The 13540-nt window shown below is 32.9% G+C and overlaps 1 protein-coding gene and 1 non-coding gene across 7 annotated transcripts in view; one reads left to right on the top strand and one right to left on the bottom strand.

Annotated features, from left to right (window-relative positions):
• DPYD (dihydropyrimidine dehydrogenase) overlaps nucleotides 1-13540 on the top strand; it is an 851480-nt gene that overhangs the window by 209906 nt on the left and 628034 nt on the right. For all 6 annotated transcript variants that reach the window (XM_042997970.1, XM_042997965.1, XM_042997967.1 and 3 more), the window contains exon 5: nucleotides 12821-12982. In XM_042997970.1, coding sequence (XP_042853904.1) covers nucleotides 12821-12982 — 162 coding nt within the window. The remainder of the gene's footprint in view (nucleotides 1-12820; nucleotides 12983-13540) is intronic.
• On the bottom strand, nucleotides 6242-6326 carry TRNAQ-UUG. Its single transcript has one exon. It is a non-coding gene; the product is annotated as a tRNA-Gln (tRNA).

Here is a 13540-nt window from a genome sequence, read left to right as displayed (position 1 = left end):
CAATGAAGTTTTTTTTTTTTTACATTAAGATATGTGCATTGTTGTTTTAGACATAATACTATTGCATACTTAATAGACTACAGTATATACTGTAGGCATTATCTTTATATGCACTGGTAAACCAGAAAATTCATTTGATTCACTTTATTGTGAGGTATTCGCTTTATTGCGGTAGGTTGGAACAGAAACTGCAATGTCTACAAGGTATGCTTGTAAATGTATTTAAACTTTGCAAGCAGTTTGATGACTTGAATCTTTTTTGTTTTTTAAAATAACTATTTTTAAATTTTTTTGAATTTGTATTTATTTTTGAGAGAGAGAGACAGAGACAGAGCATGAACGGGGTAGGGGCAGAGAGATAGAGGGAGACACAGAATCCAAAGCAGGCTCCAGGCTCTGAGCTGTCAGCACAGAGCCCGATGCGGGGCTCAAACTCATGAACCATGAGATCATGACCTGAGCTGAAGTTGGACGCTCAACCGACTGAGCCACCCAGGTGCCCCAAAATAACTATTTTTTTAAACAAACAAACAAACAGAAAGAACAACAAAAACCTCCATAGTTTTTCTCTCTGTTGCCAAGTAGTAGTCACTTATATTTTAAATTGAGATGGAGTAATTCTCAATTATATTTTCTGAGTAGCCAGTAACATGTATGTTGTAACTTTGTTGATAGTATAACATCTTTCAGAAGAGGAAGATCTATGAAGTGAAATGATACAACCAGATACTTAAATTTCTACTTCAAACTCCTAGACATCCAGTGCCCTTTTAGAATACAATGTGTGTATATTCTTTTTTTTTTTTTAATTTTTTTTTCAACGTTTTTTTATTTATTTTTGGGACAGAGAGAGACATAGCATGATCGGGGGAGGGGCAGAGAGAGAGGGAGACACAGAATCGGAAACAGGCTCCAGGCTCCGAGCCGTCCATCAGCCCAGAGCCTGACGCGGGGCTCGAACTCACGGACCGCGAGATCGTGACCTGGCTGAAGTCGGACGCTTAACCGACTGCGCCACCCAGGCGCCCCAGTGTGTGTATATTCTTAACTGTCCAAGTAAAAAGAATCATATTTAAGCCATAATTCTGGTTATCTTTGAAAATATATACAGTCTAGTTGGGTTTTAAGGAAAATTCATCTCAGTGAGGTGTTAGAATATAAAATTAGAGAAAAATATTTTATATTATATAGTAGTCTCCCACCCCTTGTCATCAGCTTCACTTTCCATGGTTTTAGTTATCCGTGGTCAACCAGTGTTGGGAAGCATATGTTCCTCTTGATAAATCATCAGAGGGTCGATAGTAGCCTAATGCTACATCACAATGCCTGTGTTACTCACTTCATCTCAACATACAGACATTTTATCATCTCACGTTATCAGAAGAGAAGGGTGAGTATAATACAATAAAATATTTTGAGAGAGAGATCACATTAACATAACTTTTTTGCAGTATATTGCTATAATTGTTCTATTTTATTATTAATCTCATACTGTGCCTAATTTATAAATTAAACTTTATTATAAGTATGTATGTATGGGAAAAAAAAATCATATATAGGGTTCAGTACTATCCATGATTTCAGGCATCCACTGCAGGTCTTAGAATGTATCCTCCACAGATTATAGGGGAGTACTATATACGTATTGGATGTTCTAACAATATTAATTTTATTTCACCTTCAGTAATTTCTCATATTAAAACATTTTCATTTGCTTTCAAGTTAAATGATCTATATAAATGATATGTGTAGATTTCTACTTGCCTTTTTTTTAAGTTTTAATGGTCATTAACTCTTAACAAATATTTCTATATTTGAATTTAAGTTTAGATATAGAAAGTATCCTATCTTCTTGAAGAAATTATATCTGAATTATGATCTATTACTATACACAAACTATAGCATTCAACTAAATAAAATCTTGCATCCTATTATTTTAATATTTATTAATAACCTATTGGAAAGAAAAAAATACCTCTGTAAATTTTTACAAAATCTATTGCACATTTTATTTTCTATGGATAAAGTGGGCTTTTAAATTTCTATAGCAGATATTTACATTATGTAGTTTAAATTGCTAACTCCAAGTGAAGCACTTTATTTTTTTAATTTTATAGAAATGTTTATTTCTTATATTAAAATATAAACAGTAATCAATTGAGTTTCTAGTCTTATATTCCACTACCTGCTTATAGGCAAGGAATATAGATTAGAGATCATCTTTGACCTCAAGAAAATTTTAAAAATATAATAAAAGATACATGTCAGAAAAAATATACAACTACTGTAAATGTATATTAACAAATACAATGATCAAAAGGGTGTAGTTCAAAGAACATTCTGGCCTTATGCTTCTAATTAGAAAATGGCTGAAATATTAATAAAGCTTTTTAAAGGAATTATCATTTGAGCAATGATAGAAAGTATGAAAAGGGTAGATTTTTGGTATAGATGAAAAAATTTATTTAATTTAATGGGAACAGTCTAGAGGCACAAATACTGATTCTTTATGAATATCTAGTGGTTACCAATAGTGTCATGTAGTAGAAGTTCAATAAACACTTGATGATTCATAAATGGAATACTTGTACACATATGCACTCAGTTTTCTTAACTAATGGGGAAAGTTAATAGCTTTTCAAGTCAGTTAAACAGTTAACAGTGGATACAATCCAGAAAAGAGGAGAAGTAGAGGTGGTATTTTTACAATTTCTATAAGGTATATAAATAATCCTCCCTCTGTCTACATGTGTCCATACCATTTCTTTCTATGGCTTAATATGTTGATTATAGTTTTTCTTTGTATAGTTTTTACTTCTTTCCTGTTGTCTTTCTTCTTCTACTTCCTAACGTGAATTTTCTTTAATAAACTTTAAAATCTTAAACCCTTAGGATTAACTTTTTAAGGAAACCTTTTTGCTAGATCTATGTTACATAATGCACTAGGCATGTGATGTGCCGAATTAAAAAAAAAAGTGTATACATGATTAATTAAGAAGGAATTTTGATCTGCATTTTTCAAGTGATGAAACTGAGGTTAAGAGATACTACATTCCCCCCCCCACCCCAGTAGGATATAAGCAGGATTTAAATCCAGAAGTGCATGGCTTCAAAGCCTGCATGTGCACCTGTGTGCACATTCACATGTATTTCCTAGTTTAGCATCTCAAGGTCAGATAAAAAATTTTCTTTTCTACAAGACTAATTCTTCCCTTACACATTCAGTTTGCATAGGACTAAAGTTAATTCATATTTCTAAAGTCTAATCATATTGTGAAAAACTTTCCTAAAATTTAGTATGCCTGAGATATGAAGAGAGGGTTTTCAGAGTAAAACCTCCAAACCTATTCTGTCCACATTTGTCTCCAGAAGAGGGTGAATACTGTGAGGGCAGGAGTTTTTGTGTGTTCTGCTAATGACAGGTTCCCACTCTCCTTTGCCAAATGTGTGAATACCCATGGGTTGTTTACTGAGAGATGGTGACAACTTGACAGTGTTCCCTGTGCCTGTACTTTCTGTATGTGCTATTAGGGACATTTTGTATTAAATTAATGTACATTAGCACACTTGCTATTAGACAGCTCAATCTAGAAGTATAAGTAATGTTAATTCACCCTTCTCACACATGCAAACTTATTGAAGTTCCCCAAGTAGTTTTTAAATACAACAGATTGGAGTTTATCTTGGAAGGGTGCTTCCATCTGTGAAAATTCTCATTGGAAAAAGCAAGAACACTTTAAAATAAATCCACCAGCTGTTTTGATAATGTTGTGATGATATAAAGGCCCAAATATGATAGGACTATTGGTTAAATTTGTTATAACATATGAGACGATAGCTGGCTTGTGAGTTTCTCATGTTTCTTGATAATGACTTTAAACCATTAAATTGTAGAAAGATGATGCTAATGCAATTTCAAGCTATAACTTTAAAATAAAAAGCAAAGAATAAAACTTAACTTGTCTTAAAATTAACTCACATGAAAATGGCACATGTTGTATCTTTGAACAAGCTTTAAAAACTCCAATGAGTAATAGAAAATTCAACACCTGCAAAATATGTGTAAGTTAATGGACTAGAGAACATTCAATGCCTATACTTTTGTGTTGATATAAAAGCAACAAACATGTCAAACATCATTTGTGTTTTAGACTTTTGCTTAAACAAGGAGTAAAAGTCCTCATGCTTTATATATAAAACAAATCTGTGCACAAAAGATCAGATATTTAGTTTTTATACCTCCTAACATAACCCCGTACATTTTTCTTCACACAATTGAAGACTAAAATGCTTGTGAATGATCGAACAACATGAAGAAAACAGTTGAAGTGATTGTGTATTTTCTAGAAGGAGACTGCTGGGGTATCTTTAAAGTACCCTTCTAAATTTAAATCTTACAGCCTTTGCTTTTAGAAAGGTTTAAGAGCTCACAGAATAGGAGTCAAACCTCTTGTTTAGAAAGAGAACTGAAGAAATCTTCCCACTTACTATGAGAGAAAAAAATTGTTATTGATCTTGTGTTCTTGATGGGAAGAATTGAGGAGGTGTTCCCTTTCTAACAGGTTTCTGAATGTCTTTGACTCAGAGTACCCAGCTTCCTACACTGCAGAGTTCTCTACCATTTCTTCAAAGTTATTTGTGAGAGGTAGAGTGTAAAGGTGACTTCTGAATCATTGCTTGATGTTGGCTCAGCCTGTTTTCAAAACCATGTTTGTGTATTCGGTGATACAGTGCATTTGGGTTTTTTTGTTTGTTTTTTTGTTTGTTTAGGTATTATGTTTTCTTCTTCACTTTCCCTCTTTCTCCTTTCTGAGAGTTTTCACAGCATCTATACAATATCTTCCCAATTATTCTTTTAATGCCAGCACCCTTCTATTAAAAAGCCTCAATGAAATACTAAACCCTTAGATTGGACATCAAAATTTTCCACAATTTGGTCCAAATACATCCAAAATATATCTTCTAATCATTTCACATGAGTCAATGAACAACTCTAGCCAACTGTCTAAATCATTATGCCAAGACATATTCTGAACTTTTAAAATTATTCACTCATGTCAGTCCAGCATAACTTGTATGCCACTCCCTCTCATCTCTTAGTCCTGTCACTTCAGAATCACTTTGATTGCCACCCACTTAAAGCAGATTCTAAACCTCATCCTGAAGTGACTTCTCACTCTGCTACCAAAACATCTCGATGTCATGGAGCATATGCTTCCCTTTTCTTGTTTCCCTTTTCTTTTTTCAAATCCCATTGTGCCTATTATTTAAGAAATATTCAATGATTCTTAGTATTTTTTTAAATGTCATAATCTCCTACAGTTTTATTTTGGTGTAAGAGCTGTACTTGGGATCATGAGATGGTTGAAGAAATACTAGACAGTTTTATTGTCAGTGATATGCTGTGATAGGTCAAGCCTCGTGCTTTGACAACTATAGCAAATCATGAGCCATAAGTGTAATTTTAAGTGTTTTATTTGTTGTATTTTTTCAAACATATCTTTTTTTTTCTTCTTGGATCATTGTTTTATATTCAGTATTAAAATTCAATTTGAGGATCATAAGATAATCAGTATTGTTGTGGAGGATCCTTAGTCATTTAATTAGGATCTGTTCTTTCTGTGTCCTCCCCTCCAATATCCTTAAAAGTAATCTACAATTGACATTTTTTTCTCATGATAGTGTTTTTATATTACTAGGACACTTCTAATTATGCAATAGGATTTTTTTAGACAGTCAGCCATTAAAGAGCTTATCAAACTCAACACCCCAAAAATTAATAAATTAAAAAAATGGGCAGAAGACATGAGTAGATATTTTTCCAAAGAAGACATACAAATGGCTAACAGACACATGAAAAGATTCTCAGCATCACTCATCATCAGGAAAATACAAATCAAAACTACGATGAGATGCCACCTCACACCTGTCAGAATGGCTAAAATTAACAACACAAGAAACAACAGGTATTGGCAAGGATGTGGGAAAAGGGGAATCATCTTACACTGTTAAAAAAAAAGAACTATCATTTGATCCAGTAATCACACTTCTGGGTATTTATCCAAAGAACACTGAAACACTAATTCGAAGAGATATATGTACCCCTATATTTATTGCAGCTTTAAAAAAATTTTTTAATGTTTATTTATTTTTGAGAGAGAGAGCATGAGTGGGAGAGGAGCAGAGAGAGAGGGAGACACAGAATCCCAAGCAGGCTCTAGGCTCTGAGCTGTCAGCACAGAGCCTGACGTGGGGCTCGAACCCACGAACCGTGAGATCATGACCTGAGCCAAAGTCAGATGCTTAACCGACTGAGCCACCCAGGCACCCCTATTGCAGCTTTATAAACAGCCCAATTGTCCATCTACAGATGAACATTTGGTATGTACACACACACACACACACACACACACACACACACACACAATGGAATATTATTCAACCATAAAAAATAGTGAAATCTTGCCATTTGCAATGGATGCATCTAGAGAGTATAATGCTAAGTGAATTAAGCCAGTTAGAGAAAGACAAATGCTATATGATTACACTTGTGTGTGTAATTTAAGAAAGTAAACAAGTGAACAAAGAAAAAAAACCAGAAAAAACAAAAAATAGAGTCTAACTATAGAGAATAAACAGATGGCTATCAGAGGGAAGGTGGGGGGGGAGCATTGGTGAAATAGGTGAAGGTGATTAAGAGTACACTTATCTTGATGAGCATTGAGTAATATCTTAAATTGTTGAATCACTAAATTGTATGCCTGAAACTAACATAACACTGTTAACTATACTGGAATTAAAATTAAGAATAATAAAAAATCTAAGGGGTGCCTGACTGGGTCAGTCCGAGCAGTGTGTGACTCTTGGTCTCAGGGTCATGAGTTTGAACCCTCCATTGGATGTAGAGATTGCTTAAAAAAATAAATAAAGTTTAAATAAAAGTTCAAACATCTTAACTTTTAGATTTGTGTGGAGTAGAAATGCAAATTTTTTCTGTTCAGTATAAAAGATAATTCCAAGAGTTATGTTTTATTGCTCTCCAGGATACTGCATGGTTTTGTATCTAATCTAGCAATTTTATTTATGATTTTTATTTGTAATTTAAATTATTTACTTCTAATTTTAAATTATAAATCAGATTTATTTCTTTATTAAATCCCCTATATAATTTCCAGTCATGTAAGTGTACTTTTAAAAATGTAACACTTTATTGAGATAAATTCATAGCTCATACAATTTGCCAATGTAAAGTGTACTATTATTCAATGATAGTGAGTATATGTTCAGAAATGTAACTATAATCCCAGTCAAATTGAGCATATTTTTATAATCCCAAATATCCCAGTAGATATTTTACATTTTTTCTCAGATCCCTAGCCCTAGGCAACTACCAGTCTGCCTTCTGTCTCTTTAGTTTTGCCTATTCTGGACATTTACAATAAATGAAAACATAATTTGTGATCTTTTGTGAATGGCATCTTTAACTTAGCATAATATTTTCAAGGTTCGGCTATATTTTAGAATATATTATTACTTCATTTCTTTTTATTTCTAAATAATATCTGATTATATGGATATATCACATTTTTTAGCCCTTCATCAGTCATGGGCATTTAGGTTGCTTCCATATTTTAGGTATTAGGAATAACACTACTTTGAACATTAATGTATGAAATTTTATATGGACAGATGTTATAAATTTTCTTGAGCGTACACCAAAGAATGGAATTGCTGAATCATATGGTAACTCTATTTTTAATCTTGCGAGGAACTGTCAAACTATTTTTCAAAGCAGAGACACCATTTTTCAATCCCGACAACATTGTATGATTGTTGCAATTTCTCCACATCCATGTCAACATTTTTTATTGTATGTCTTTTTGACTGTAGCCATCCAAGTAGGTACTAAGTGGTATCTCATTATTTTGACAAGCATTTCTCTTAAAGCCAGTGATGTTTAGCAACACTTGTGCTTATTGGACATTTGTATATTTTTGGAGAATTGTTTATACTAAACTATTGTTCTTTTTTTAAACCCTTGTTCATTTTTTAATTGAATATCTTTTTATTAGTGAGTTATAAATGTTCTTTATATATTCTAGATGAAAATTTCTTATCATATATGATTTTTCCCTCTTCTGTGGGTTGCCTTTTAACTTTCTTGATGGTGTTCTTGGTAGTAAAGAAGTTGTAAATTCTGATGAAATGCAATTTATCTGTTTTTCTTTTGTTGCTTGTGCTTTTGTTGTCATATCTAAAAACAATGGCCTAATCCAAAGTCTTAAAGATTTATTCGTATATTGTCTTCTAAGAGTTTTATAGATTCATCTCTAACATCTAGATCTATAATCTATTGTTAGTTAATTTTTATGTATGGTGGACTAGAGATCAACTTCATCCTTTTGCATATTGATATTCAGTTATCACATCATTTTTTGAGGAGAATATTCTTTCTCTATGGAATTGTCTTAGAACCCTTGTCAAAAAAACCAGCTGTACATAAATATTAAGGCTCTATCTAGACTGTCAATTCTGTTCTGTTGGTTTGTATGTGTATTATTATGCCAATGCCACAATATCTTCTTTACCACAGCTTCATAATAAATTTTGAAAATCAGGAAATGCAGTCCTTCCATGTTTGTTCTTATTTTTCAGGGCTGTTTTGCCTATTCTGGTTCCCTTGGATTTTCATACAAATTTGAGGTCAATATGCCAATTTTTGCAAAGAAATCTGCTAGGATTTTGACAAGATTGCTCTAAGCTGTAGGTCAATTTGAAGAGTATCGTTATCCTAATAATAAGTCTTCTAACTCATAATCGTGGGTCATGGGCTGTCTTTCAATTTATTTAGGTTTTCTTTAGTTTCTTTCATCATTGTTCTATTTTCAGAACATATGTTTCACACATTTTTGGCAAATAAAGTCTAATTTGTATTTTGATTCTCTTATTAAATAGAATTATTTTCTTGATTTCATTTTTATTAATTGTTTTATATGTTGTGTGTAGAAATACAGTTGATTATTGTGTATGGATCTTATGCCCTATAAACTGGTTATAGTCACTATTAGTGCTGTATTGGTCAGGGTTCTCCTTGGAAACAGAATGAACATATACATATTCTTGCTCTCACCTTTTTTGTGCTATTCCAGTCTTCTTGTTCATGTCCACTCAGTTGAGTGACAATTAGGGAGAGCAGTTTACTTTACAGAGTTTACCAATATAAATCCTAATCTCATATGGAAATGCCTTCACAGTGTTTATATGGAAATCCTAATCTCATATGGAATGCCTTCACCCCAAATTAATGTTTAATGTGGGCATCCCATAACAAAGTCAGATTGACACAAAATTAAGCATCACATTGCTAATAATTCTTTAGTGGAATTTAGGATTTTCTATTTACGTGATCACTTCATCTACAAGTAGAAATAGTTTTACTTATTACTTTCCAATCTGAATAGCTTTTACTTCCTTTACTTGCCAAATTATTTGATAAAACCTCTGTTACTGTGCTGGATAGAAGCACATCCTTGTATTGTTCCTAATCCTAAGAAGAAAGCTTTCAGTTTTCAGCATAAAGAGAGATGTTAGCTATGGTGTTTAAATAGATATCCTTTATTCACCTCTAAACTGAATTAGTGGCTTTCTTTTTAAGGTCTGTTGTGAGTTTTTATCATGAGGAATATTGGATTTTGTCAAATGGTTTTTCTGCATTTTTGGAGATGATTATGTGATTTTTGTCCTTTATTCTATTGATGCAGTATATTATATTAATCGATTTGGGAGGTGATAAACCAACCCTGCATTCCTGAGATATATTCCATGTATATATTTCGGAACCATTTGTGAAGAATTGGTATGAATTGTTAAATATTTTGTGAGTTTAGCATTTAAGCCCTGTCAGCCTCAAATGCTCTTTGAATCACCTTTACCATCTTAATGATTCCTTATTTATTGAGTGAAGTAAAATTTTTGAGACATGTACCTTCTGAATGTGAAAGGGTATCCTGTGTTAACTTTTGAAAATTATACTTTGTTGAGATAGTGTTTTACTATTAGCCTCTATCAGTGACACCAGCAAAGGATTTCACAAAGACAGTGTTAAATATGACCAAATTGGAGGAAGAAACAGATTAATCTCTTGATTTAAGACAAAAAGACTCTCACCTTATAACAACTTTTCATTGAATTGATGGAAACATAAAAACTAAGGGAAATATTTTTAAAAGTCATCTAATAAATTATAAAGCATAATTAGTGAGCTAGCTACATGCCCTTCAATTTATACTGAAAACAGCTTTTTGTGTTTTACATAAAGATACATACTATATCTGAAAAATAATACTGCAACTAAATTTTATAATCTATTAGGTAATCACCAGTATTCTTTAGTATTAGAGTATGTCTTGGTCCTTAGGAATATGTGGCCATATATATGACTTTGAATCCTGCCTCTGTCAATTTATATGATCTATGATCCTTTGGCATATTATTTACCTTTCCTACCTCAGTTTCCTTATTTATAATTTGAATTTTATTACACATTCTTATTATGTATTCAGAAAAAGTGTATTGAAGAACACTTCTTATGTGTTAGACATTGCTGTTGGTTGCTAAGGAGACACATTGAGTAAGACAAATACTGTTAAACTGCCATGAACACTATTAAAACCATGCATTAAGACCTATTTTTAAATGTTTTATTTAGTTATGGAATGTCAGTTTGATTCTTTTTAAATAGATCACAGTATTCTGGTTATATTTTTACGTGTTTCTTCTATTTTGTTTGTCTATTCTTTGTCTGAATTTTCATCAAGATTATTTAAAGCCTTTTTCTTCAAACTCCAGTTTCTGTATCAGATGTGTGGGTCTGCTTGATTGATTTATTTTTACACTGATTATCAGGTATTTAATCCTGTCTCATCTCATGCTTAGAAATTTTTGATTGAGTGTTGGACACCTTATATAAGATGATTGATGATAAAGATTAAATAAAGGCCTGGCAACTTGCTGGTAATGTACTGAGGAGTCAAGAAGTAGTTAAGGTTATTCTTGTTGTTTATTATCGTTAGTATTTTATAGCCTCTAGGAATTTATATTTATGACGAAGGTTGGACATGGAAGCAATGTGTGTGTTTTCAAAGACTTTCAAAAATATTTTAAATAAAGCAAAAGGAGAAATAAACACATTCGCTCCATGTAGTTAAATGCATTATACCATATCTTCTTTTAAACCATATTTTTACAGAAGTTTTATATTTACAGAAAAGTTGTGAAGATAGTACAGAGAATTCCCATATGGACCTGCCTATTATTTTCTCGATTATTAATATTTGATATTAGGATAGCACATTTATTACAATTAATGAAACATTATTTATATGTTATTGCTATCTAAAATCTATGCTTTTTTTGGATTTCCTTAGTTTTTACCTAGTGCCTTTTTGGGAGGGATTCAGGGCCCTGTCCAGAATACATACATACGACAATTAGTTGTCATGTTTCCTTAGCGTTATCTTGAGTTTTATATTTTCTTAAAATTATCCTTATTTTTTTAAATTTTTTTAATGTTTGTTTATTTTAGAGACAGAGGGAGAGCATGAACGGGGGGAGGGACAGAGAGAGAGGGAGACAGAGTCTGAAGCAGGCTCCAGGCTCTGAGCTGTCAGCACAGAGCCCGATGTGGGGCTCGAACTCACCTTGAGATGATGACCTGAGCCAAAGTCAGAAGCTCAACCGACTGAGCCACCCAGGTGCCCCCAAATTATCCTTATTTTTGACGTACTTGACAATTTTGAGGAATACTGGTCAGGTCCAATTCTTACTTTTGATTAGAGAAAAAAATACTTCCAAAATATTCAATTATTCATTCTTAGTAAATAATGATATAGTTGTACAATTTATGAAAAGTTGGGTTCTAAAAACTCTTCATAAAATGAATAGGGTTCTAAGTTATTCTATAATAGTCAAATGTGTAGAAGGGAGTAATGAGAGATGGCCATGTCAAGGTCTGGTCCAGGAGTGCCTGTATAATGAGTTTTATCTGCATCTTTGGTTAATAGTATGTAATTAAAGGATGATAGTCACTATAGAGAGTCATAACACAGAGTCTCTCTGGACAAGCCAGATGAAAGAGTGAAAGAGGGCTTAGATGCTTTTAATTTAGTTAAATTGAGGATAACCTTTTTGTTTCTTTGTTTTTTAAAGTTTTAAGATTTAGGCTTTAAGTTTGTTCAAACAATCTACCAAACTTACCTTTGTTAAACATGAAAAGAATAATTCTTGTCAGAGTAGGGCTAGGTGCCTTGTGAAAGAAAACTATTTACAGAACATTTATTTATTTTTTAAAAAATGGTTATTTATATATTTTGAGGAGTGAGGGAAGAGACAGATGGGGGGTGGCAGAGAGATGGGAAGAGAATCGCAAGCAGACTCTGAAATATTAGAGCTCCCCACATGCCCCACAGGGTGTGACCTCACGAGTTGTGAGATCATGACCTGAACCAAAATCAAGAGTCCAATGCTTAACTGGCTGAACCACCTTAGGTATCCCTACAGAACATTTATAATTTAAATTTCAGTTTTCAAAAATTGATTAATTTTGCATTTATTAATACACCATATATTGAATACTCCCATATGTTAGGTACTCTACTAGTGATTACCTGATATTTCTTCATGGTATAGAGTATTGGAACCTCTGTATCTTATATATGTCTTAATCTTCACTACAATTACCTAATAAAAATTAGGTCATATTTCCAAGGTGTTTAATGTGCACTGTTAAATAATAAAATTTTATTTTATTTTATTTTTGTAGAACTATTATGGAGCTGCTAAGATGATTTTTTCTGACAACCCACTTGGTCTGACCTGTGGAATGGTATGTCCAACCTCTGATCTTTGTGTGGGTGGATGCAATTTATATGCCACTGAAGAGGGACCAATTAATATTGGTGGATTGCAGCAGTTTGCCACTGAGGTATGTATGCTGTACATATTGTTTTTCTTTTCACCCACCCCTAAAGCACAAAAATCTTAAAATAACTTTAATCCTTGGTGCTTTATTGGTATCCAATATTTGTTTTAATATGAAATTTATTGTCAAATTGGTTTCCATACAACACCCAGTGCTCATCCCAACAGGTGCCCTCCTCAATACCCATCACCCATCCTCCCCTCCCTCCCACCCCCCATCAACCCTCAGTTTGTTCTCAGTTTTTAAGAGTCTCTTATAGTTTGGCTCCCTCCCTCTCTAACATTTTTTTTCCTTCCCTTCCCCCATGGTCTTCTGTTAATTTTTTCAGGATCCACATAAGAGTGAAAACATATGGTATCTGTCTTTCTCTGTATGGCTTATTTCACTTAGCGTAACACTCTCCAGTTCCATCCACATTGCTACAAAAGGCCATATTTCATTCTTTCTCATTGCCACGTAGTACTCCGTTGTATATATAAACCATAATTTCTTTATCCATTCATCAGTTGATGGACATTTAGGCTCTTTCCATAATTTGGCTATTGTTGAGAGTGCTGCTAT

Source organism: Panthera tigris, chromosome C1, assembly GCF_018350195.1.
Source record: "Panthera tigris isolate Pti1 chromosome C1, P.tigris_Pti1_mat1.1, whole genome shotgun sequence".
In the NCBI taxonomy this organism is placed as follows: Eukaryota; Metazoa; Chordata; class Mammalia; order Carnivora; family Felidae; genus Panthera; species Panthera tigris.
Note: the sequence above shows the minus strand (reverse complement) of the source record. Positions and strands in the feature narration are given on the sequence as shown.